Source organism: Mytilus edulis, chromosome 3 (assembly GCF_963676685.1).
Source record: "Mytilus edulis chromosome 3, xbMytEdul2.2, whole genome shotgun sequence".
Lineage (NCBI taxonomy): Eukaryota > Metazoa > Mollusca > Bivalvia > Mytilida > Mytilidae > Mytilus > Mytilus edulis.
This window is the reverse complement of record NC_092346.1, coordinates 85,686,171-85,713,348: the sequence shown is the minus strand read 5'-3', so window position 1 is coordinate 85,713,348 and position 27,178 is coordinate 85,686,171. Positions and strand designations below refer to the sequence as shown.

At 31.9% G+C, this 27,178-nt stretch overlaps 1 protein-coding gene across 3 annotated transcripts in view; it reads right to left on the bottom strand.

Moving 5' to 3' along the window:
• Window positions 1-27,178, bottom strand: part of LOC139514601 (cytosolic phospholipase A2-like) — a 42,611-nt gene that overhangs the window by 5,999 nt on the left and 9,434 nt on the right. For all 3 annotated transcript variants that reach the window (XM_071304013.1, XM_071304012.1, XM_071304014.1), the window contains exons 3-14: window positions 24,430-24,451; window positions 23,817-23,877; window positions 20,853-20,981; window positions 19,724-19,818; window positions 19,174-19,202; window positions 18,334-18,472; window positions 7,389-7,525; window positions 6,341-6,557; window positions 5,472-5,586; window positions 4,383-4,520; window positions 3,891-3,941; window positions 2,260-2,773 (exon numbers count right to left, since the gene is read on the bottom strand). In XM_071304013.1, the coding sequence (XP_071160114.1) occupies window positions 2,260-2,773; window positions 3,891-3,941; window positions 4,383-4,520; window positions 5,472-5,586; window positions 6,341-6,557; window positions 7,389-7,525; window positions 18,334-18,472; window positions 19,174-19,202; window positions 19,724-19,818; window positions 20,853-20,981; window positions 23,817-23,877; window positions 24,430-24,451 (1,647 nt within the window). The remainder of the gene's footprint in view (window positions 1-2,259; window positions 2,774-3,890; window positions 3,942-4,382; window positions 4,521-5,471; window positions 5,587-6,340; window positions 6,558-7,388; window positions 7,526-18,333; window positions 18,473-19,173; window positions 19,203-19,723; window positions 19,819-20,852; window positions 20,982-23,816; window positions 23,878-24,429; window positions 24,452-27,178) is intronic.

Below are 27,178 nucleotides of genomic sequence, written 5' to 3'. Positions count from 1 at the left end.
CCCCTTTATTGGTAATATTTACTTCCCCCCTCGTTGTTTTTTTTTTATCTCATTAGATCTCATCATCAAGAATTATCAGATTAGCCTACTTAGGGTTTGACTTTAATAATCCGTTTTTAGAGTTATATCTCCTTAAACCAATTTCTTAAATGTTCAAATATCTTCAACATTGATAAGATAAAATTACCCTGAAAGTGGCACATGTAGAAAAGATGTTAATAAATTTTAAGAGTTATTTGTTATTAACCCTTATTATAGCTGTTTTCCTTGAAATGTTATACACAATTTATTGAACAAATATATTTCAAGAACCGGAAATTCTAGAGACATAGAATTCACCAAAAACGGTCAGTTCATGCTAGTTTTCGTTTCAATCCAAGTTCGGAGGTCATAGATTACTCTTAACTTTCAATCTTGAATATTTATAAAACGATACTAGATGTCTTCATAAACACATGTATATAATATGCCTCTCGAAGAGCTCTACATTTTATACAAAAATCTCGAAATATCAAACTACTCTAAACTTATAAAATGATCAGTATTTCAGTGCCTTGACCTGCAAATGGAACTATAACCCTGACCTTGGGACCTTTGAAACATTTAGTGGTCCTGACTTGCATAGAAGTACCATGTCTTTACGACTTCCAGTTTTCAAGTTCGGTATTGCATCATATACCTAATTTTTCTTTGTGCCCTTTGCTTGGTTTTACAGAATTGTATTACATCTATATATTATCTAACACTTAGATGATTTGAGATATGTTGTCGTTATAGAGATAGACCAGTTTGAAATGTTTTACAGGGGAATTATAGATCTGAATCAACGACAGCTAGCCACCTGACATTTTAAGAAATTTGAAGAGCTGAAAGTGGTTATATGTTTGACTAAATACCAAAATCACTTGATAAAAAAAAACCAAATAAATAGAGAAGGTAATGTTTTGATGTTTTACACTGACCGTGAACGTTTCATAATTTCAAAATTCATATTGCATCATTTTCTGTGACTTCCCAAATGGGTTCTTTTGATTTAAAAGACACTGAAGATCTAACTGAGCTCTATTCAAAATTATTATAGGACATATTTCTTTCGCTTTGGAAACAAAGCCATTTTTTTATTTACTATAAAACATGGGCTATTCGTGAATTATGTCACAATTACAATTTCAATTTGAACAACACCGGAAGTTGAAATTGATAGTTTTGTTGGTGTTCTAATAGTAACTTTATGTATAAATGTAATTCTTTTTACTGTTCAACTGTTGATTTTCCGTATCGTTTTTGGTTCATCAATTCAGAATGTCTGCATTATGATTGTGTACTATAGGTCCGCTTCGCTGTATAAAAGTTTTATATATATCAATGACTGTAAGTGTTGCTCTCCACCTATTGCAATTTATCAAAATTCTGAACAAATTGCAATTTGTTAATTAAAACCAAACTGATCAACTCAATTTGAACAAACTGCTGTAGATACACCATTCAAGTCATGAAAGTGAAAGCGAATAGAAAGAATACATACAATCCTAGAAGACTTTAATTCCACTCCAATGATATTATGAAAAACTCAGTCTAACAATTTTTATACAAATGTGTATTTTTTATGAAAAAGCTGATAGATATTAATTAAGAATAGCTATGAAAATTTCCAAACTAAGCTTTCATATACTTTTTCTTCTATATTCATAAGAATCAGACAGTACTAGCATTAAAACATATTATATTCAGGAAACTTAATGTGAAAATACGTTCTTTTGGAAGTGTCCATGGAATAAACGTTTTATAGGATTGTAAGTATGCAATTTTATCCCCTTGGACTTTCAAGACTTGACTGTGGTTTTCTACAGCCGTTTATCCAAATGTCTAACCTTTTAACAGTTTGGTTTTATGAATCAAATTGCAATTTGAACCGACATTTGAATAAACTGCAATAGATGGTGGCCAACACTTGCAGTCATGTCACAGTTACACTGATTTTACCTATATATTGTTTTTATATATGCTATAAACCTTATACAATTTTTTAATGTAACTGATTTAAGGATACACAGGTACCATTTTGACGATATTACAGCTTTGATTGAAAATGTTTCCACTCTCAACTGTTACGTTTTAAAATCATACTTTTTCGACGGGAGAAGTATCGGATAGCATTCGGTTAAGTGGTCAAAAACGTTGTTCAAACATGAATCCATGTCCAACGATACTACTCGATTCTCTCAAATCGAAATACTAAAAGAATTTAGATATACTTACAATTTCTGTGCACGAAGTGTCATATCGCCAAAAAAACCATCAAGTTCATCTACGTCTGTTCTGTCTTCTTTACAAGTATCACCAACAACTCTCTCATTTCTGTTTTTTTCGTCTTCAAATGTACGACCGCCATCTTCGCGAATCTGGCAAACTCTTTTAAACAAATCTTCCATTTCTTCTAAACTTGGTTGGGATGATATAGATTGAGGTTGTCGGTGTTCTTTCTCTCTTTCATTGAATACATCATCATTTTCAATAAAGTTAATGGCATTTGATTCATTAATAGGCGATAAGTCTGCACACATTCTGTTAGGTGCATATCCATTTTCGAGAACATCAAATTCAGATGATTCGATTTCAATATCATAATCTTCTTGTTTACCGAGAGGACCGTCTAAAACGTCCAAAACGACCGACCCTTGTTTATCCGATTGTTTTTCTTTTTTCTTTAGGGTAGTAGAAGTTTTCCTGTTTGATTTACTTCTTGTCTGTTTTTCGATAGGATTACTGGCATCTACATCAAAATTTAATAAATTAGACCCAACAAGTGAAACTGTGAGCTACTGCTCACTGATGATACCCCCGCCGCAAGTGGATAATATTAATAGTGTAAAAATATGCAAGTGTTCGGTAAACAGGAAGTTGTCGAGTGATGAATCTGAAAACGCATCACACGGTATAGCTGACTTATATAAATCCTGAAACCAAATTTCAGAAATCCTTGTATTGTAGTTCCTGAGAAAAATGTGACGAAAATTTTCAACTTGGCTATCATGTGTAAAATCATACAAGTGTTCGGTAAACAGGAAGTTGTCAAGTGATGAATCTGAAAACGCATCACACGGTATGGCTGACATATATAAATGTTGATACCAAATTACAGAAAGGGTGGATGTGTAGTCCCTGAGAAAAATGTGACGAAAATTTTCAACTTGGCTATCATGTGTAAAATCATACAAGTGTTCGGTAAACAGGAAGTTGTCAAGTGATCAATCTGAAAACGCATCACACGGTATAGCTGACTTAGATAAACCCTGAAACCAAATTTCAGAAATCCTTGTATTGTAGTTCCTGAGAAAAATGTGACGAAAATTTTCAACTTGGCTATCATGTGTAAAATCATACAAGTGTTCGGTAAACAGGAAGTTGTCAAGTGATGAATCTGAAAACGCATCACACGGTATGGCTGACATATATAAATGTTGATACCAAATTACAGAAAGGGTGGATGTGTAGTTCCTGAGAAAAATGTGACGAAAGTTTCATGGGACGGACTGACTGACGGACGGACGGACGGACTGACGGACAGACAGAGGTAAAACAGTATAGCCCCCCCCCCTTTTTTAAAGCGGGGGTATAAAAACAAATTTAACAAGATGAGGAAATACATATTGATAATATAACGATATACTCGCATAGTTAAAACCGTTTTTGTAAAAAAAATACTGATTGAGATTGAATATTAGTTTAGCATTATGTCATTTTACTATCGAATCTTATCATAATTTGAACGAAACAAAACAGAAAACAGATTATACATGGTAGTAACTTCCGATATGGATGGCCGCGTCGGTGGAGCTCGAACGAAATATTCTTTTTTTTTATGCTCATGAATATATCCCGTTACTTACCTTTGTTCGCCAACTCTTCATGAGTCAATGTAAAAGCACTCCCACATATACCTGAAAAGAATAATTTACCAGCCTATAAATAAATGATTACAGACACTATCGACATCACAAACTTGTACCATAATCAAAAGGCGACAAGCTAAATTATATAATAATTTTATATGACAAACAAAATCATCTCATATAAAGTAAGGCAAATACTAGGAACACTATTAGTTAGATTCTTAATTTATACATTTTAAAATCTGGACCTGTCATTAAGTAATGTCTTGGTAGATAGTCAATTACAACTTCATTTTCCTTGCAAAACTTCTCTGATGTTCAATGTTTTTAATTTTATATGACTAGTTGAAACGTATATTTCAGAGCTCGGTTGTTTTAGATGAATAACGTTATTTCATTGAGATGTTACGGTTTGCAAAATAAAACTGTCTTGCGTGAACAAATATGTTACGAATAACAATTTGGTTTGGTCTAACAATCTAAACTCACCCATTATCTCGAATAGCGGGATTTCATCGACGTGTTGTGTAAGTAATCCTTTGTCGAATTCGCTCCCAAAATTTTTCATATCTATTGCTGCTCCATATTTTGGAATGCTTACTTCATATGGAGAAAACTCTACCCATTCTGGTTGAAATATAGTATAACAAAACTTGTGTTGAAATGCTTGAGCTTTAATAGACTATAGTCATTTAAACTTGATATGTTACTAAGCATTTTATACCAGATAAATAAAGGCAACAGTAGTATATTTCTGTTCGAAATCATAAATCGATTGAGAGAAAACAAATTCCGGTAACAAAATAAAACCGAGGAAAACACATCAACTATAAGAGGATAAGAGGAAAACAACAGAAACAACAGAAACACCTGTGCTTATTAGAGTATTTTTAGGTTATGAAATATGTTGCCTATCCAGACAGACACATAAGGTTTTTGATTTCATGAATTCCATTTTTTTCGCATAACCGTTTGACATACTCGCATTTATCACCATTTGCAAGAACAGCCAGAATGCAAATATTTTTTTTTAGATATGAACATCAAATATGCAAATAGTTCTGGAAAAAATGTCGGATACCTTGTTCTTAAGAAATATTTAAACATCTTATACTTTGAATGTTTCACAAAACAATACAAGAGCTAACAGCATTGATTAAATAATTTTCAAACTCACGTCATTTAACTAACAAACATTCTACGGAGCCTTAACGATGTCAAGCTTGACATTCCTTTGCATATTTCACAGCATTTCAAATATCGATAATCTACGCCTGTACCGTAAGTTGTAATAAAAAAAAATGATGTAGTGTGGCAAGTATATAGTATGCATTGCAAATCGGCTGTATTTGTTTGTTGTGAAGGCTGATAATTTAACTTACCATGCTTTCACATAAATATATATATATATGGAAGTGTTTAACGACCTTGACTGGCTTTTCAGCCCTCGCACGGTCACATAAATATAAATTTAGCTATATGTATATGTACTAGTATTTCGTCTGAAATTTAGCCAAACATTTTATTCCTGCTTTGTGGTAGCAAATTTTACAGATATTAGGTACTATGTCTACATACCATGAAATTCATTTGTATTCTGTTCGTCATTTGCATGAATAGCAGACAATAATGGAAGTGGGACAGTTCCCTCTGACAATTTATCTCTCTGTTCGCTCCATTTACAATGTATTCTCTTTAAAGAAACCGAAACTGACTGATTAATAATTTTTTTCACCATTTTTGAATATCAAACATATTTATTCTGGTAAAAAATATTTTACAACACTTATTATACAATAAGTAGGAAGAAAAGTCTATTGTATTACTAGAGGCTAAGGTTTGCATATTACTGTCGTACTGTGTATTACTGAACGAAATAAATAGGAATCAGGGTATAGTTTTGTGCCAAGATATAGTACTGTTCCGGAGTATAGTATTGCTTTATGAATATTTTGATATGAGCGTCACTGATGAGTCTTATGTAGACGAAACGCGCGTCTGGCGTACTAAATTATAATCCTGGTACCTTTGATAACTATTGCTCCAGGGTAAATTATTGTTTCTTTATCATCTTACTAATTAAAAGTGTATCACTGTCTGAGATAATAAGTTACGCACACAATTGTACACCTGAAAATTTGCAGAGACGAGAAAGAAGAAAAATTTAAAAAGGGATGTCAATTTCTGTATTGCAAAACATTTCATACATTCAAATATTATCATCTTACAAAATGAGAGTTATCTATTAATTATTCGAGTGAACTTGTGTTGATTCTAATCTAATTACATTTATAAATGTTTGTCTTTAACATGAACACATTCAGTATAATTTGCAATTGTTTATACGTTTAAGGTGGTAGATTTATTAAAAATATATATGAGCGATTTAAATTATTTTTTTATGATTTACTTCTTAACATATTTTTATATTATCATTTTAATCTTACCTCTCGTATAAGCACATCTCCCAACAATGGTCCAAATACATCCGTTGTAATGTTCCATGCTTTTCCTTTCCATTTTTTACAAAAGAAATCCCAACCAAACGTCAATATATTCGATATGTTTTTAGGGTTCCTAGATATATCAGTTCTCAATTCTGTTTGAATACACTTAGGGTCAATGTTTGGCCAGTAAGGATGAGAATATAGCGTTGCAATGAACCTATGAAATAAAGATAGTTTAAACCTGGATATCAATCGCTTTGGCAAAGGAGTACGAACAATGCAAAATTACAGTGATGAATAATAAGGTTGATGGAGCAAATAATTCAATATGTTTGGTCGCTTTTATTTGGCATGGTTTGCTACCATAGGTGTAATAACACCAAATCATGGTACGTCACATCCGGTTGTATACGAAAATAGGTCGAACAAATATTCCCTTGAATTTGACCGTCGTACATTTCATTGCAGTAAAACATTTCTGTGTCATTCAAATATGTCTTGGGTATTTCAAAGCACCTTTATTTTTTTATTTGGGATTTCTATAGAAAATTTTGTAAACTTGTGTAATGTTACTAAACCTTGTACACAGACTAAATAAAGGGAGAAATTTGATTAGTTAACTTCCATTCATGGTTATTTTCTTATATGCAATTAAATGTTATGTGAAGTTTTTTCTATTGTACTGGACAGGGTAAAACTTTACTCATGCCAAGTATTTCTTTATTTAAAACAAAAATAAATCCTGCACATTTTTTTAAAAAGGGCAAATTTAAAAAAGATTAATAGGGGAAAATCCATGGTGGTATTACACATCATACACATCATACGAAATGAATGCATATATATGACGAAATCCGATGATTGTTCAGCCAGTTAAACATGTGTATGATTAGAACATTGACTGAACATATTGCCCTGAAATTTCTTTTTACACATATTATACATGCATGGTTGAGAAATATTCACCTATGAAACACGATGTGTGTATAATGCCTTGTTAAAATATACATATTTCTCTAGTTGATCAATCGTGTGATAAACGTCTTACCATGAAGAGCCAGACAACACAGCAGTATACAAAATGCATTCAAAAACTTTTGTATCATAAAGGGCATTAATTATCCCGGACATGGCTACCATAGCTCTATATCCTCCGCCTGAACCAATTAATCCAATATGTGGAACCTGTGAGATAAACAATTTACTTATTATCAGTTTACCTATTATATAAAAAAGAAGATGTGGTATGATTGCCATTGAGACAACTATTCACAAAAGACCAAAATGACACAGACATAAACAACTATAGGTCATCGTACGGCCTTCAACAATGAGCAAAGCCCATACCGCATAGTCAGCTATAATAGACCCCGATATGACAATGTAACACAATTCAAACGAGAAAACTAACGGCCTTATTACTATACTATATATAAAAATATTAATTTTCGCGAACCATTTAGGTCACGGAAATTCCAAAATATGGCATCAGTAAGGAGAGTTGTACAAACAATGTAAATACACAGAACCCCATCCAAACTTGCTTTAACTAATAGTATTCATTTTTTTCTATTTTATATGTACTAACAACATTCCATTTTTCTATAATTTCGATTAAAAAATTCCAAAATCTGAGTTAAAACAGGTCGAATGCCCCAAATAAACGTTGTCTGATTGGTTGAAGTACTGTGGCGTCGATGATAAGCATAGAAAGCCTCGATGTAAAGCACAAGCCTCGATGTAAAGCACACGCTTCACAGGAATAAGGAGAGTTTTACAAATAATGTGAATACACAGATCCTCCATCCTATTTATGTGTTGCTGAAAATGTTGCAGTGTTCATCATTTCTGTTTTGATTCTGCTAACAACATTCCATTTTTTCTATAATCCGATTTAAAGATGTGGAAACCCGTAATAAAAATAGATGGCCTCAACTGATTTAAAAGCAACGCAAAAAAATTCCGTTAATATAAACATGTTGAACTTCGACCCTGAGTTAATAAACCGATTCACAATAAAGATCTCCTTGCGCTCAAATGTAATTCTTAGTGAAGTATACGGGTAAATTCGTTTACAGAAATTTATACACACTTTTATCATTAATATATTACCAGGCTTTTGCATATTCACGTTTTTTTTATGTTCAACTTTAGTCAAATTCAATTCTATACATTTTTTTTACGTAAAGCAATAGGAGTAAGAATATTATTTCGCGCCAATTTAACCAGCATCACCACTACCATCAAAATTATTTACCGTTATCTTTGTGAAATTTCAGTTATATAGTTTATTAATTAGAGACATTTTGGTAAGTATTACTTATTAATGTTAAGGTTCTACTGATGTGCTTCTCTGGACCTTTTTGACGGTCAGTTTTATCCCATTTATCTCAATATTATCCCCGATGACAGAAATGTCAACCCGACCTATTCGTGTCAAAAGTGAAAATCGATCTATTTGATGAACTAATTTCTTCATAAACTGTGCATGCATTATTTCTGTATTATTTGATAACCAATCACATTCACGTTGCATGTTTGCATGATAATGGGTTATGTATTAGTGGATTGTAAGAGCGATGCAACATGTGAGGTCTGCGCGATCACGTGACATTATTATTTGTAAACAAACATGCTCCCCGTGTAACACGTGTCTGAATTATCCTTTCAAAGTGTTATGAATCTTTCAATCACTATTTTATGATATATTTTTCTGTTTTTAGGTTTGCATATCAGTATTCAAAGTGAATTAGACATAGTTCTGAGTATTGTGGGTTTTTTTTTTTTTTTTTTAAATTAGTGGGTAAGGCTCCGTGTTGAAGGCCGTACTTTAACCTATAATGGTTTACTTTTTAAATTGTTATTTGTATGGAGAGTTGTCTCATTGGCACTCACACCACATCTTCCTATATCTAATAACTTCATAAGTCATTATTTAACTGAAGTCTAATAAGATGACTCAACTTTCCCTCTGATTCTCCCTCTATTTTTGAAACCTGCGTACCAAATGAAAGGGCATTTGCTCCCCTTGAACACTATTTGGCCCCTTCCCTGTCATTTCCCTTTAAATTAGTTCGAGATTACTCTGACGTCCAACGGCTGTTTTGCCAGACAAGCTGGGGCCGTGGGACGTCAGAGCTCGTCACATATCAAAAAGTGGATATTTGCCCACCCAAAATAGATTCGCTGCTTCGTCGCTTCTGATGCCGACTGACGGCCATGGAATTATATAAATCGGGCACCAATCTGTTCATTTTTCATTAATCTCTTCATTTATGTAAGTTTCACCTACCTGCCAACCTTTATTTTTCCATATTTTAACAGTTTTCACAGTGACCCATCGATTTCGGCATTTTGACTTTCACTTTCAAATGGACGTCAAGTTACGAGAGAGTTCGTGGTCTCGAGACTCAAAATATACAAATATTTATATTTTTTCACCTCCTTTATAGGAGATCGAGGTTTAACATTTAGTAGCCGACCACGATTTTTCACCTCCTTTACAGGAGATCGGTATGAAGCATTTAGTTCCGACCACGTTACAATCGGAAGGTCTCGGACATTTAGATAACTTGCATCGTAAATGAACAAGGTGTTACATTATGGTCATTTGCATAAATCAACACTGTTTTCTCGTGGTCACGTGATTATCTTTGAAAATGAAAGGCAAAATGCCGAAATCGATGGGTCACTGTGAAAACTGTTAAAATATGGAAAAATAAAGGTTGGCAGGTAGGTGAAACTTACATAAATGAAGAGATAAATGAAAAATGAACAGATTGGTGCCCGATTTATATAAATCCATGGCCGTCTGTCGGCATCAGAAGCGGTGAAGCAGCGCATCTATTTTGGGTGGGCAAATATCCACTTTTTGATATGGGACGAGCTCTGACGTCCCACGGCCCCAGCTTGTCTGGCAAAACAGCCGTTGGACGTCAGAGTAATCTCGGGCTACTTTTAAATTTGCTCAAAAGTCATAGTCCATTTACAGTAACGGCTGATTTGTGATTTTACCATCTTAACTGCAATTTTCATATTGAACACATTTGACCATTCAGTATGAGTTCCCATGTATTTTTGTCTTATATGAAGGGGGTTTTAGGTCATGTTTTCCTAAACACCTTATTGCTATTTGTCTGTCTGGATTGTTAAAACCACAAAATCAAATATCGATGAATATGCAAGTTTTCAACAATCCAGGAGAATTGACATCCACGAAAAATATAGGAATCCACAGTAAGATTTAGGTTTTGATAAATTTTTGAAATGACATTAGGAAGTAATAAAACTTTATTCTTTGAATATGTTTCAAGCATATTACATGCATGCTCAGCACCGCTTTTTATCAGGAATTTTATAATTTATGTCTTAAAATTCGGGTTTTTTCCATTATAAAAATAGGTGGATTTTCAAGTTAATGAGAAAAATGCTTTGTTCACTAATTCAGCAATGCTTTAACTGTTGTGAATGTGAGCTCCCTTCGGCTATTATTAGAATCTAGATTTACATCATTCATTTTCAATGTAAGAGTTATCCTTTCATTCAAAAGGTAAATTTCCATGTTTGCTGGTCACTTGACTAGAAACTGCATTCAGTGATATTGTTTGTCTCAATTTACGCCTGAATTTCAGATTTTTCCGAATTACCAATCACTAAAATAAATGTTATTTAATACGTATTAAATACATGTAGCATTGTATGTAACTATCATATTCATGTTTTTATTTATTTGACATTATGAAAGTACTATTGAGATCCAGGATTCTGACTTGAATAAACAGTGTTTGTAACACACATGGTTTTATCCGTTTCTTTCCCTTCCCTTAAAAGTATCCTTCAGTTTGAAACTACCTGACAATCATACTGAGTTCACACCTAATTTGAATTGGATTGACATTAACTAATTTGAATTAGTTTAATTCACATTTGAAACGGTTTACATTAACAAACACATAGTTCAAATGCGAATCGAATGCAAGTGAATTGTTTGTCTATCTATGGTCAACATGTTGGGGTATGACTATACCACTTTTACCAATTTTAAGAAACATTGTTGAATTTTATTTATGGAAGCTTACTTTTCATTTATATAAATTTAAGATTAATATTTCTGAGGTTATGGATTGTCTCTACTTATAAAGGGGGAGGATTCCAAGTTATTTAATATATTTAATTAAATTGTATTCAGGCGCATAGCTCCCTATATGCCAACACGCAACTGCGTGCATATCAATTCAGCATGCAAAAAAAAATGTCAAAATAAAAATTTATAGCATTCGGCATGCAAAAAAAAATGTCAAAGTAAAAATTTATAGCATTCGGTATGCAAAAAAAAAAAAATGTCAAAATAAAAATTTAAAGGAAACACAAATATGTTGTTTATAATAAAAAAATCATTTGAAAATTGTATGTTTTTCGAATATCATAAATACAGTTGTGAAAATAAATAATCAGTCCCTTGCTTTAATGAAAATGAAAAATCTTGCTTCACTAGTGCAGTAAATGAATAATTTGTCCTCTTAGATTACAAAAATAAATAACCGATCAAAAACAAATCCTCCTGCCCCCTCACCCAGAATATCAAATGGTCGACCCCTAAGTCTATAATTATATAGGATTTTTTTTCTGTGACAAGTGCCTCAAACCATGTATTAAGATTTTTGGATAAAGGACAACAATAGGTAAAAGTCCAATTTAATATTAAATGTTTTAAGTTTTTAGACTACATTCATTCTGTGTCAGAAACCTATTCTGTTTTGACTATTTGATCACAATCCAAATTCAGAGCTGTATCAGGCTTTAATGTTGTGTCCATACTTGCCCCAACTGTTCAGGGTTCGGCCTCTGCTGTAGTATCAAGCTGCGCCCTGTGGAGCATCTGGTTTATTTGAAGGGTAGATGTTCCCGACCTGTTTATTAGTGGAATTGTGAATCAGGCTATTTCTCTTCTCAATTGTATTAATGTATACTTTTCATGTTGGGACAGTTTCCCTCATTTTTGAAGGCTGTATGGTTGCCTATAATTGCTTTGTCATTTGAACATTTGTGGGTAGTTGTCTTATTGGCAATCTTATTACATATTTTAATTTTTATACGTATCCATCCTTCAGAAAAGTTGTTCCAAATGTAATGAATCCCCTCCAGGCTTGCCTTTATCTTCATTGGAACAATTTTTGGGATACGATTGCTTTCAAGCAATCTGTAGACTTATACTGGTGGCTCAGAGCATTGCCCTCACGTCAATCGTTTTATTCTAAACATTAAGGAACATCTCAGATTCTTATGATTGTCTTGCTTTAAAAGGTAAAAACAAACAAAAGGATTGAACTTTAACAACTTTCCTATAATGTTCTTTTCATAATCTTCATGTTTGATAATTCCCTTGACTTATATGCGTGGTTTTAACAACACGGAAAACCAGAATTACGCAGTATTTATATTTAGTGTTTTTCTAAATTTAGAAACACGTTAGAGGGAATTCCCAGTTTGATAAAATGCGAGAGTTCTCTGAATTATGATAAATCTACCTCTGTCATATAAGAACTGAAGTGGAGTTTTCTTATATTTTACCTTTATGAAACTGATATTTGAGATTGTACTTCCATAAAGAAATAGAGAACCATCTAGGTCGTTTAATAAACATTTAATATACGTTCTTGCTCCAGGTTTTTTTTGGAAATTATGCGCATGCGTATAGTTTTCTTGACTTCGAGGTGTTTTCGATTGAATGGTTGCTCTGGATTCCCCACTTAATTTTAAACTCATGGGATCTTTTCTATGTATGTCTGCTATTGAAGGTTATTATTGTTGCATAATTTTAAATCATATGCATCATTTAAATTAAAATAAATATAGTCCACATCGTAGAACACCCCTTCAGGCGAAATGGAGTCTTCCATATTATTGTTTCGAGTTGTCTCCCTTCTGGAAGTAACTTCCGTGAATTCTGAATTAAAACAATACGTCGAGTATTAGCTCGTTCTGTCAATAAAGTGTATTATATTAAAAATGATCGAAATTTAAACCGATAAATGTGTACGGAAAGGAGTCATGATCACTGACCGAAAGGAAATTAAATATTTAAAGAGTTAGGAATGGGGTTTCTCCTAGAATTAACGTAGGAAAATAGGTGATAAGATACGAAGTGAAATACCTTCTCTCACTCTGAGTCTCAGTGACTGCTGTGGAAAGTAAACTTGGAATTGATAGTACAAAAATAAAACACAATAGGCCTAATTGCATTGTTCATACACTTTTATCCGGGATTGGCTATTTTGTAACTATTTTACATGTGCAGTTGAATTAGTTTTGAAAATAATATTATCCAGCTACATGTATACATGTACATGTGTCAACGAAACAATGGCAATCGTATCCCTCAGAGCAATCTGCTCTTTGATTTTTTTGGGGGGAGGGTTCCAAACCTGTTGTTTATATAAAGTTGCAAATCAGGCCATTACATTAATTGTTGCTTACTTAACATGTCTAGACTGTTTTTTTCTCACTTATTAAGGCTGTATGGTTGCCTATAATTACTTTGTTATTTTAACCTCTGGAAAGCTGTCTCATTGGAAATTATACCACATATATACAGATTTTTATATGGATTGTAGACCTGAAAAAGATTTTCAAAGTTGAATATGCTGCAAACTTCAAACAACCTACTACTTATTTACCATGCATGTCTATCATGAAACTTTTGATCAGAACTATATATAAAGTGATTTCACCATTTCTTCATATGTGTACCACTATCAATCAACAGAACAAATGCAAATTATTTTTTTAATATTTGCATATGGTTTCCTTTAATTTCTCACATCTATTTTATTTGAATTTAGGGAAATAAGTATTATGTATATAAACAAATCTCATGTCGATATATAACATGTACAACAATCAAACATCAACCCACACCAAACTGGCTGTAGTTGAAAAACATCAAAAGGGAAAATACAGTGAAATTTGGAGAATTTATATTATCACATATACATGCATTTGAAATATATTTAAAATATTTTTTTCAAATTTTTTAGTTTGAGGTTCCACCTAGCTACCATATTAGAAAACTGGGATTTAAACGCTAGTCTATTAGAGGGATATTTCCAGTGGCGAATCCAGAAATTTTCATAAGTGCGGGCCCACTGACTGCCTAAGAGAGGGCCCACTCTGATCATGCTCCAGTGGTCCTCTAAATAATCAACCATATTTTTCCAGACAAGGGGGGGGGGCCTCTTAATTCGCCTTTGATTTCATTGGTTGTAATTTTTATTTATCATGAATTAGATTTGAACAGGACTTGGGGAATGAAGGTAAAGACCGAATGTCAGTTTTAGTCTTATATATGTACTTTAATTTTAGTCTTGCATGTATTTATGTGTACATATATCACTGATTCAGTGGCGATGGTGAATAGCTATATATAGACACTGACAAGTCTTGGATAACATTTTATAGTTTTGAATGTTTCTTCATCAGTTGACTTAAATTAGGTGGAGGTATGTTTTTATTTCCAACAGAGGGGCACTCATGCTCAACCTATATCAGTTTGTGCATGAAGCGATTGATAGTTGCCAGACACTGAATGATTATACCACAAATTTGTGAAAGTTTTAACCTATGCATATATACTTTAAATACGATAAAAAAAAATCATGTCTTTTTCAGGACTTCTGATCCAATCATGTAGAATGGCATGTTATTGAGATATGATTCTGGTTGATGGATGTTCATGAAGGACCTGTAGTACAAAGTATATCACTGGATTGAGCTCTCTGTCTAAGTGTATTATTAAAGTGCTTTGCTTTGAGCTTGGTTCATTGTTATGCAATTCATTCTTTGTGAAATAAAGATTTTACAGACAACTCTCATGTACAAGGATGTCTCCAAGTATTATCATTTCTATGTACAATGTACGTAAGTAACAGGGAGATAAAAGCATTTTATTTTTTGTTTGAATCAAACATTATTTGTCCATTGACCAAATTTGTTTTGCTTTCACCAGCTTTGAAGGAGATATTATCAAAGAATTGATAGAAAACAGCACAGAAGCTTACTTTCTAGCTCATCAGGCCCAAGCATCATGTTAGGCATTGTCATTACTAAAAACCAATAAATTTCTTCTAATCTGAGGATCAATTCAACATTTTAAAGTGTTTTACTAATGATACTGACAAGCCACCACAAAGATATACTGAGTGCCAATGAAAACGCAACACTTTTGTTTTTCAAAAAAGTCTGATAATTTTTATTTATTTTATATTACAACTTTGTAAAGTTGGTTGAAAATGACTTTAAAGACAATTGTCGACAACGGTTGGGTGATTTTTGGAACAAATGCGAAGTAAGGGTTATTTTGAACGGACATAAACCGAGTTCACCGCTTTCCAATATACGCACCATTTTCACGATTTTGTCATTTAAAGCTTGGCTAATGTCATGAATCTTCCCGCCCTTATTGTAAGGAAACTGCAATAAACATCTGAGTAAATGCCAGGACTTTCTGACAACCAGCGACATGCAGTTTCCGGCATGATCCAATGAAGCCTTTCACAGCATACAATTTCGAGAAGACTGTAGCCTCTACAATAACCCGAATCATCCACAAATTCAACAAAAATGGATCAGTTAATGATAAGCCACATCCCGCGGTTCAAAAAGCAAGAAACGCTCAGCAAAACCGATACATTTGGTCTTTAACATATCCGATATCGACTCTAATGGATGTCCAAAGGTCACGAGAGTTCAATGGTGGTCACGGTAGATCCTCTGGAGCAATTTCAGTAAAGCACCATTTGCGCAGAAATTCAACAGTTAAAGAGCACCACAGCCGACATCTTAACGGCCGTCTGGCGTAAACATCGAATTCTGTAGACCAAAAATCATTCATTATGTACCAAAAATCGTCAGTGGTGGTTACATAGACGTTTGGCACCCGCCTTGGCCAAAAGTCATGCGTTTCGCCAGATTTAGGTCCGATAGAGCAAATTTTGCATCAGATTTGACATGGTTTAGACGATGAAAACCACCACCAATATCAAAAAGTCAGCTTGAGTTTGCTTTGCGGGACAAGTGGAATAACATTCCTCGAGATCACATTAAACGTCCGGGATGATCAATTCCACGGCGCTGTCGAGATTGCGCTGCACAACAGGGTTGTAACATTTTTTGTTAGGACTGTGATTTGATGATTCGACATTGGATGTTTCGTTTATCTATTGCGCCCGAAAGATGACAATGAAACATTTTTGTTTGATATCGATCTATTGTTAGAATTGTTAATTTTCAAGAACAATTCATTTTGAAAGATCATGATTTCTAATATAAATTTTATTTTTGAAAAACCAAGTGTTGCGTTTTCATTGGCACTCAGTATATATAAATAGAACCATACAAATAGTTAGCAAATACATATAAAAAAAGATGTGATATGATTGCCAATGAGACAATTCTCCACAACAGACCAAAATGACATAGAAATTAACATTACAGGTCACCACACAACCTTCAACAATGAGCAAAGCTAATGCAGCATAGTCGGCTATAAAAGGTCTCAAAATGACAATGTGAAACAATTCAAAGGAGAAAAATAACAGGCTTATTTATGTACAAAAAATAAAGAAAAAACGAATATGTAACGCATAAACAAACGACAACCACTGAATTACAGGCTCCTTATATCATGTTCTCAGATATCATCTCCCAATTTAAAAAAATCACGAAAAATTGAACCTATTATGTGTTGCTCTCCTAGCTATAAAATGTATCCAAAATCAAAGATGTGGAACATATTCTATCATAATCATTTGGTAACTAATGCAATTAGTGTCTCTTCCATGCCTGTCTTGAACATAAAAACTAAACTAAATATAAAATAAACAATACTCCTAATGCTCCGGTTGGTTGTCATCGTGCAACACAGTTAATAACACATATAGGAAAATCATAGAACTACATTTATCATAAAACACTGTCAAACATTCAAATATACATCCACACTCATCTGTGTCCACACTTGTTTATGTAAAAAAATGAATTATTATGTATGTTTGTTTTGCTCTCACATTGTTGTCAATATAATGGAATTATATGGGACTTTCATAATATGAAAGGTTTATCTAGCTATAAAAACCAGGTTTATTCGATTAAATTCTAAACAAGAAAATGTCTACACCAAGTCAAGAATAAGTCAGTTGTTTTCCATTCGTTTGATTTTTTTTTAGCTTTTAATTTCTATTTGATAAAGGACTTCAATTTTCAATTGTTATGATTTTGGCATTTTTTTAATTTTTTTTTATCTTAGTTTGTATGAATAAGAATATTTTTTTATCTTTTAAAATTTGTATGCATTAGGATATTTTTTTTATTCCATATTGATTAAACTTCAGATGGTTTTACTACATGAATGTGATTTTGAATAAATAAGCATATTCCCCTGTGGAAATAGTATATTTACCGCGCAAAACGCAGCGTGGTAAAATTTTGGTAAAAAATTATATCCATTACATATATTTCACTTGGAATATGGAATAGAACAATAACAGTATTTTGGTTTGGTTTGGTAAATATGTGGTTTAATTGACTTTAAAAAACCACACATTTACCTCATCAACAGACAGTAATTGAATAATATTATTTCTGGTGTTTTTTTTATTTATTTATTTATATAAGTTATAATTTTAGGATAATAATTTTACATTTTGTATTGACAAACCTAAATTCTTCTATTTGATTTCTCTTTCATGAGAAATTAAGGTCATGTTAATTCCTAATTCGTTTTATCAATATATGGAAGACTCCACGTCGAGAACATGGTTTTAATAATGATCTACGAATAATTCGAAACAATTTCCCTTTGAAGGTCCTTTAAAGTCAAAATATGAAAACCTTTTGTCGAACGTTTATAAAACATTCAAATACGTAAAATTACATTAACTTAATATATATTACAGGAAATAGGAAATATATAATGTTAAACAAAATAACATGCTTACATCATCAACCTTTAATTCTGTATTAAGTAGTTTTTGTATAGCAGTATGGATGTACAATTTTCTCTTTGCTTGAAACTTTTGTTCTTGATCACACAAAAATCCTTTACTGTTGTCAAATGTTCTAAGATCTGAAAATTTCCTAGTGACAAATATAAAATATAATTTAGTGGGAAGAGACGCAACAACATAACATAAATGTGAAGTGGCCTTTAAATTCGAATTTTCTCAATGATTGTTGTTTTCATTACAGTCAGTATCTTTCCTTTTCATATTCAATTATAAAATTTTAATTTATAAAAGGAACATGTTAACTGATGGTTAACAAATTATAGTAACAAAACCCTTTCATTATAAGAGATCAGTAATTGGTCGGATTTAATAGCATTTTTGTACAAAAATAAGAAAAATTTGAATTCAAATTCATATACTAGCTCTGGTTTAGTTTTGCGTGCATTCATAATCTACATTAAAAAATACATGTACAACATAACAGGTCAGGAATATGACAGCTGTAGTCTATTCCTTCGATATGTTTGAACTTTTGATTTTAGTTACTTTTCGTTGAAAATTTTCCTCGGAGTTCGATATTTTTTTTTTTGTAATTTTACTTTTAATGTGTTAATGCTTACACAACGATACACTGTTACTGTGCATTTTACACTTAACTGTCCAATGATAAAACTGACAGAAACATATAGATGACTAAAACATGTTAAAGTTTTCAAAGTGGTTTTAAAATCACAAAATTTCATTTTCCATAAAATAAAACCTAAATGACTACAAACTAAAGAAAGTATTTAAATAATACAAATGTACATAAAAGGATAATGTCATGATTACCATTCTGGAGGTGATGCTTGAAGGTCACCCTGAAAATAAAACAACCAAAATTTTATTGTGAGCGTTTCTCCAATTTAAGAATAATATACACATGAAAGACTAAAAACATATGAATGTTTTGTAAGTATTAAGTCATGCATTGTTTTTATTATCATTTTACTTTCTTTCCCCATATGCATTTAATCGGCTCTTTACTTCTGGCAAAATATTTTGGTCATACAAACATCGTATTGATAAGAACACTAAGTATATACATATCGTATATCGGTTGTTTTGAGTGTGTTTAATTTTAACTTTGTTCGCGGTAGCTAAGAAGTGCAAAAATATGATCCCTGCATATTCCAAGAAGTATCAAAGATTAAAAGTTTTATATATTATGGAGTCATTTGTGTTGTACAAAAGATCACGAATATTTTGTAAATGTCAGCTGTTATCATTCCTGTATTGGATTATTTGATTTGATATTTTACAGATATTTCTTTACTATAATATGTATTGGTGAAACCCTTGATATTGATGAATGTTTATTGATATACTGTGTGCTTCATACCGTTTTACACTCAATTCTCTGTGCCTTTTCAATATCCAGCAGATCTAAAACGGGTACTCTCTCCACCTCTTTCATATCTTTTTTGAAAATGATGTCTGAAATATGATACATAATATGTTCACATAAAAAGTGCTGAAATAAGGGTTTTTCTTTGTAAAGCTTTTCAAGATTTCGATTATTTTCTAAATTAAATCCCAATTATTTTTTTATAACTGAAGACACTTCGTGTCAAATAACAGGTTTCAAGTAATTGAACCCTTTCGTGTATGTAACTTACAAGTAAACATTTAAATAAACAAAAGTGTTTCTGCTGATATTTCCAATATTCTTGAAGATAAGAAGTAGGTCTTGGAATCCGTCGGCAACGTTTATGATGAGATAAAATATTGTTCCTCAATATAAAAGGTAAATGTATATTAAAGATGCATGTAAAAGAGATCAAGAACAGACAAATCCTGCTGGACCGACATGAACAACTTACAAACATGCATGTAGTTGCCTACAGTGCATGAGAAACAAACTTAATCAGGACATTTTGCATTTACCAATGAACCATGCAAATAAGGTCATTGTAGTACGATACTTGCTAGACAGAAATGTTCGCCTAACAACCATTCCATACTCCATATGTATCTGAACAAATACTTTCAATATATCAGGAAAACAAAACATTTGCAAATGAACCATGAAAATGAGGTGAATGTCAGGATAAACCTGCTATCTAACAGATATGTGTACCTTAAATTCGTTCCCTACAACAAATAAAGTTGACGTATGGCTAATGGTAATTAAAAAAAGTACCAACTATCGGGAACATAACATAAACCGATGAACCATGAAACAAATGACAAGATCAGATGATATAAGCCAGACAGATATGTTTCAGTACAAACGATGTCATTCCGTACATCAAATTAATTGACCTTCTAGTGCTATTAATATCTGAGAAGCGGATGTTATCAGCTATCGTTTACCTTGATGACTGTTAGCTGGTGTCGATTTAACTAAACGACATAAAACACAATACTCATCAAGAAAAAAAGCACATTTTTAACATTAATACTTAAATATGAAAACAATTAAAACATAGGCTAACATTGTATTTAAAATTACAGCGACTCTAAAATACCTGCTGGTAGACGATTTCTTAAATTGTCCGAGTCCACAAAAAACTTGAATGACCTTTCATACTTTGCATAAATGTTCGGTGAACATGGAGTCCCCTCTGTACCTTGAAGGTGAAGTTCGAACTTGATTTCTGAAATGTAATAAATATTTAATCAATTCATGATTATAGCAATTCTTTACTTTTAGATTCTTTGAATTTTTTTTCGAATTTTGGAAAAAAGCGGGAAAATTTTGTTTAAATCTTAAGGTTTCGATAACAGTATAGTATGTCATTTTTTTTTTTTTTTTTTTTTTTTTTTCGTTTTATTTTGTTTACCAGTTTGCCTCAAATCCTCATTTTTAATTTATAACCATGTAAAACATTTATTTAAATTATAAAAAGTCAAAATAAACAATTTAACTTTGTGTCGTGTGCATTTAAGTATTGACGCCATCAAATTAACTATCGAGTTGACCTCCGAAGACCTCCGATGATCATATAAGTAATATAAGCATAAACTTTAAAGAAAGCGAACTCATGCAATCGGATTTTTCTAGGTCGGTTTAATTTTATATTATAAATAGCAATTCTTTACTTTTAGATTCAATGAATTTTTTTTCGAATTTTGGAAAAAAGCGGGAAAATTTTGTTTAAATCTTAAGGTTTCGATAACAGTATAGTATGTCATTTTTTTTTTTTTTTTTTTTTTTTTTCGTTTTATTTTGTTTACCAGTTTGCCTCAAATCCTCATTTTTAATTTATAACCATGTAAAACATTTATTTAAATTATAAAAAGTCAAAATAAACAATTTAACTTTGTGTCGTGTGCATTTAAGTATTGACGCCATCAAATTAACTATCGAGTTGACCTCCGAAGACCTCCGATGATCATATAAGTAATATAAGCATAAACTTTAAAGAAAGCGAACTCATGCAATCGGATTTTTCTAGGTCGGTTTAATTTTATATTATAAATTGAAAATATATCTTAATCATCGTTTTTACCTTTAAATATAAGATTATTTTTTTGTGTGGATCGAATCAGTCAATCAAATGATTTATCTTTGTTTCAATTTTAATGTTAACATCTTTTTCCTTTAAATAACCTAACACGCACGCATAGTTCATGCGTTATCTATCTCTAGATAAAGTGTTAAATTAAAGTTTACATGAATACGGATTCAATGAGCGTGAATAATTCATCATGAATGTTTCTAAGCTTAATTTGACAAAGTTGAAACATACTGGCTGCTTAAACCAAAATTAATATTTCACTATTCCACTTTCGTTAATGGTTGCACCAAAAATATCATACTTTAGATTCTTTTTATATCTCGTAGCGAGCGCCCCTTTAAAACTTAGTACACAACCTTTAAAATGATCGAATTGACGTGAATCACTCATGGAAAGATTGGAAGAGTAAATAAAATAATTTCAAATCATATTTACGTAAGGTGTTGCCAAAAAAAACAGAACATTGATAAAGCACTGTTTCAGACAATTGCATTTCCTAAGGTCTTTAAAAGGAAACGTTTAATATAAAAAGATTTGTTTTCTGGACATTTTGTAAGTTGAAAAATAAGTATAATATTTTTCTCCTTTGAGCATTTCTTATTGATTGGAAAATAAATATCATAAGTATATGAACTTGAAGATTAAAAGTCGTAGGGTGTAATTCAATTCAATTAAAAATTAAACATTTTCCAGAAAAGAGCATTGACAATGTACTTTCTCAACATTAACAAATTAAAAGAAAAAAATATTTTATTGAAAAGGGGATGCATTATTCATTGCAAATATACACACTTCTTTATTCAAATGACTACTATTGTTAAAACAAAATTGATGGGGAAAATAAAATGTTGGTTTGCTCAGTTAAGAGTTATTATACCACTGATAATTGTAACCCAAATTATTGGTTAATTACAGATAAATTATGCACATATTTATAAAGGAAAATATAGCCCTTACTTGAATACCGTTTGTTTATAATAATATTTGATTTTTGTCTGTTTTTTTTAAATCTTGTTGAACCATACATAATTTTTATAATAATTTTATGTAGTATATATCAAAATTACTAAACAATTAATGAATTTATCATCTCTCTAATAGTATGAAATTCAAAACAGTGTAGCTGTGGCCATTGATTGACCCATCAAAATCATTCATTGACTGGGACAATTTACGTGAACGTTTGTCTGTAACAACCACTGTTCATGACGTACCTACGATAGACATTTAAACTGTGGGGTCAACAAAGGTTTCTTAACGCCTTTAATTATAAAATAATTCGAAAAATTAATCAGGAATTACCTTTGTGTTTTGATTTATATAATTGATATAAATCAAAATATCGTGTTATTTCTGATTAATTTTTCGAATTACTTTATTTAGGTGTTGAGAACCTTTGGTGACCCCATAGTTTAAGTGTCTTTAAAAAGTACATAGTGAGCATTGGTCGTTACATACAAACGTTCACCTAAATTGTCCCAGTCAATGAATGATTTTGATGTGTCAATCAATGGCCACAGCTACACTGTTTTGAATTTCATACTATATACATCCGTGTATTCAATAATGAATCAATTATTTGTGTATTGAAATCATGCATAATGAAGGATTGGCATATGAGGAGGTGGTACATTCTAATTAAAGAGCTTGTAATTAAATGGTTGTCGTTTGTTGCTGTATTTCATCGTGTTTCGGTTTTTACATCAATTTCCATACTATGTATTAATAAGGTTTACTACTGAATGTAATCAATAAGATGCTTTATTTTGATAAATTCATGCAGGCAATCCACAATTTTTAATTTCTTTTAAAAATAAATATACAATGTCCAGTTATCATATCTAACAGTTTTATTGTAAATAGATGAAGCAGCAAGAACCATTACTTGATGCATATATGATGGTCTTTTTATCTACACATGTATATTTATACTGTGTTACATTATCATTATCTAACATTAAATCGACTAACCTTCATGATCAGGAGGCGTGACTGGAGAGAGTTTTACTTTTATCATTGACTTGCCTCTAACCTAAAACGACAGATATAGACTCTAATTCCCAACAACAAAAAGATTAGAGGCTCTTTAGAGCCTTACATGGCAAACATATACTATTATGATTATTTTTCTATTTTTTTTGCATGGATAAGGTAATTATTTTTCTATTTTTATTGCATGGATAAGGTAATACCCAAAATAAAGATGTAAAACGGTCAGCTAAATCAAGAACTCGTAGAGAAGTAAAACTTAGTCCATGGCTCCTAATAAGGTTCTCTTGTATATAAAAAGGGAAATGCTAGTGTTTAGTTTTCATACAAAAATTATAATAACCTAAATGTAATAAATATAAAGATACTCCAACTGATAAACTGAAAATTTTTGCTCATGTGACATTTTCTATTGTAAGCTGCTCTCTCTCTCTTTCTCTTCCTCTTTTTTTTTTGCATGTAGATAGCATCAGTATTTACATGGTTTGGGTCAACCATTGCAATACTGTATTTACATTCATACACATCAATTGTAATTAAGGTATAAAGTGAATAAAAAGAATATATTTGATTCCTTAATAAAAGTTAAACTTACCTTATACATTACTTTTGATTTCCTGAAATTGAACAAAAATAAGATAAGTAACTTTACTTTTTTAGTAACAACCTTATAAAACTGCTAGGTGGCTACCCTAATTTAATTTAACAATACAAAGTTCCTATCAGCTTAAATTATTCACCTGTCACACATATAAATATATATTGTATTGATGCTAGCTGTTCTATTTACCCAGTAGTCAGCACTTTGTGCTGACATGAATTATCATTGGTATGGTTATATTAATAAATTAACTGTTTACAAAATTTGTAAATTGGAATAAAAGCTTTATTTGTTGACTAATAAAAAAAAATCACGCTTATTAAATCAATTAATATCTTGTATTTAGTATGTCGATCAGTAATACATTAATTGAATTATGATCATAGAAATTTACGATATCGGAAGTTAACGGCAGCAGTCCGTTTGCGCCAATTACTGTTTTTCAGGGGTATCGTTTGCGCCAAATTTTATTTTCAAAATGTATCATTTGCGCCAATAATCGGAACTCATTTGCGCCAATTTACCTGTACATATATCAATCATAAATATATTAATGATTAATAATTGTTCTTATTTTTGGCTTAAAAAGTATCATATGATCGGCAGATATTTCACCATGAAGATGAGCATCTGGAGAGAAATGACTTGAAATGCAGTAGACAGTCCATGTACAGAGAGAGAAGAAAACGTATTGCTTTGCTGAATATTTGATATATGATATGTCAAAAGAGAAGAAAATATAAGCTTTTGCTGATTATGTTTTGCTTTGCTCCCACCATCCGTATGGGCGGAAACTCTATCTACCGCAAGACGTACTAGTAATGGAGCAGAAGCATTCCACGGGGAATTATGATGGACAATGAAGTGAAGTTACAAGCTACATTTTACTACATACATTCAATTAGTAAGTACCCATGCAGCAGCAGTAAGAAGAAAGTATGTCTCAGAAAAGGAAACATTTGCCGTGTAAACTGCCGTTTCCAAGTCCGAATAAAGGTGGGGGGAAATAATTTTTCTTCTAATTGGCGCAATCGTATGATTTATTTTTGGCGCAAATGATACCATGTAATTTTAAAACAGATGGCGCAAACGTAGCATTGGAGAAAAAAAGTTGTGGCGCAAAAGGACGCATTTTTGGCGCAAACGGATCTCTCCCAAGTTAACATGATGTGGATTTTAAAATTAGAAACTTTACAAAAAATGCAAATGCAAAGGAACATGAATGAACTGCAAACATGTAAATGTAAAAAATATATCATTAATTGTGGTAGTAAGTAGTAAGTGTCACCTTGGGCGAGAGTACCAAAATAGTATTCAGATATACAATTAAACAAATATTTAATGTCAATTGTTCAATTGTTCATTTTATCCATCTAAAAGTAATTGTAATGATAACAATTTATAAAACTAAAAATAAAGATTGTGATAAATGGTTATCTCGTACTGGACCATACGCGTATACTCATACGGTCCGACCGTACGCGTATGGTCGGACCGTACGAGTATACGTATACGGTCCGGACCGTACGCGTACGGTCCAAATACTCATATGGTCTGGAACATATACAAAATTTAGTCCTGGTATCTATGATGAGTTTATTTACATGACCTGTATCTCGAGATAAATAAAATCTCGAAATTTCATCATTGAACGGGATGAATCCGATAAGGAGTCGTCAAATGGTTTCAGTTATACTTAGATTTCTGTTTATCTTCAACTGTTGGTAAATTTTCCTGTTTCCAGTTTCAACTCATATGTTTAAAAAGACGAAAGATGTGGTATGATTGCCAATGAGACAACTCTCCACAAGAGACCAAAATGACACAGAAATTAACAACTACAGGTCACCGTACGGCCTTCAACAATAAGCAAAGCCAATACCACAAAGTCAGCTATAAAAGACCCCGAAATAACAATGCAAAACAATTCAAACTAGAAAACTAACGGTCTAATTTATGTACAAAAAATGAACGAAAAACAAATATATAACACACAAACAAACGACAACCACTGACTTACGTGTCGGTTTTCGAAATACTATGCAAAAACTCAAACATTGGTATAAAAGAGGGACGAAAGATACTAGAGGGATAGTCAAACTCATAAATCGAAAATAAACTGACAACGCCATTGCTTAAAAATACAAATACATACAGATAAATAATAGTACAAAAGACACAACCCCAACACAATCTTGGGGTGGTCTCAGGGGCTCCGGAAGAATAAGGAGATCCTTAAATTGTCATTTCAGTGCTATTCCTCATATAAGAAGTCATCCAATTGTTTCGATCATTGCAATTTTAAAGATCTTCTTATGTTGATAATTTTTGGCTATTTACAGTTTTTACTGTTCTATCATTGTTTTCGAGATAATGAGCAAATCTCACAAAGTAGTCACAAATTGCAAGTTTAGGGCAATAACTCATATAAAGAGTCATTTGATAAGTTGATTGGGTTAACACAGTATGTATATCTTGACAACCGGAGCAGGATTGCCTCATGTAACCCCGAACCTAATTATTTTTGTAGATATTGTAGTTCTGATAATTTTTGTTGTTTTCAGTTTCTACCTATCTTCATACCTTTTCACGATGATAGGAAAAAACTCACTTATTATAAAATTAAAGAGCAGTGTCTTGTATTTTAAGTCAATCAATAGTGTCGGTCATTCAACACACTTATAGAATTATATTGTTGTTAGTAACAGATTTTTCTGCAAATGCAAATTATTGTCAAGATAAT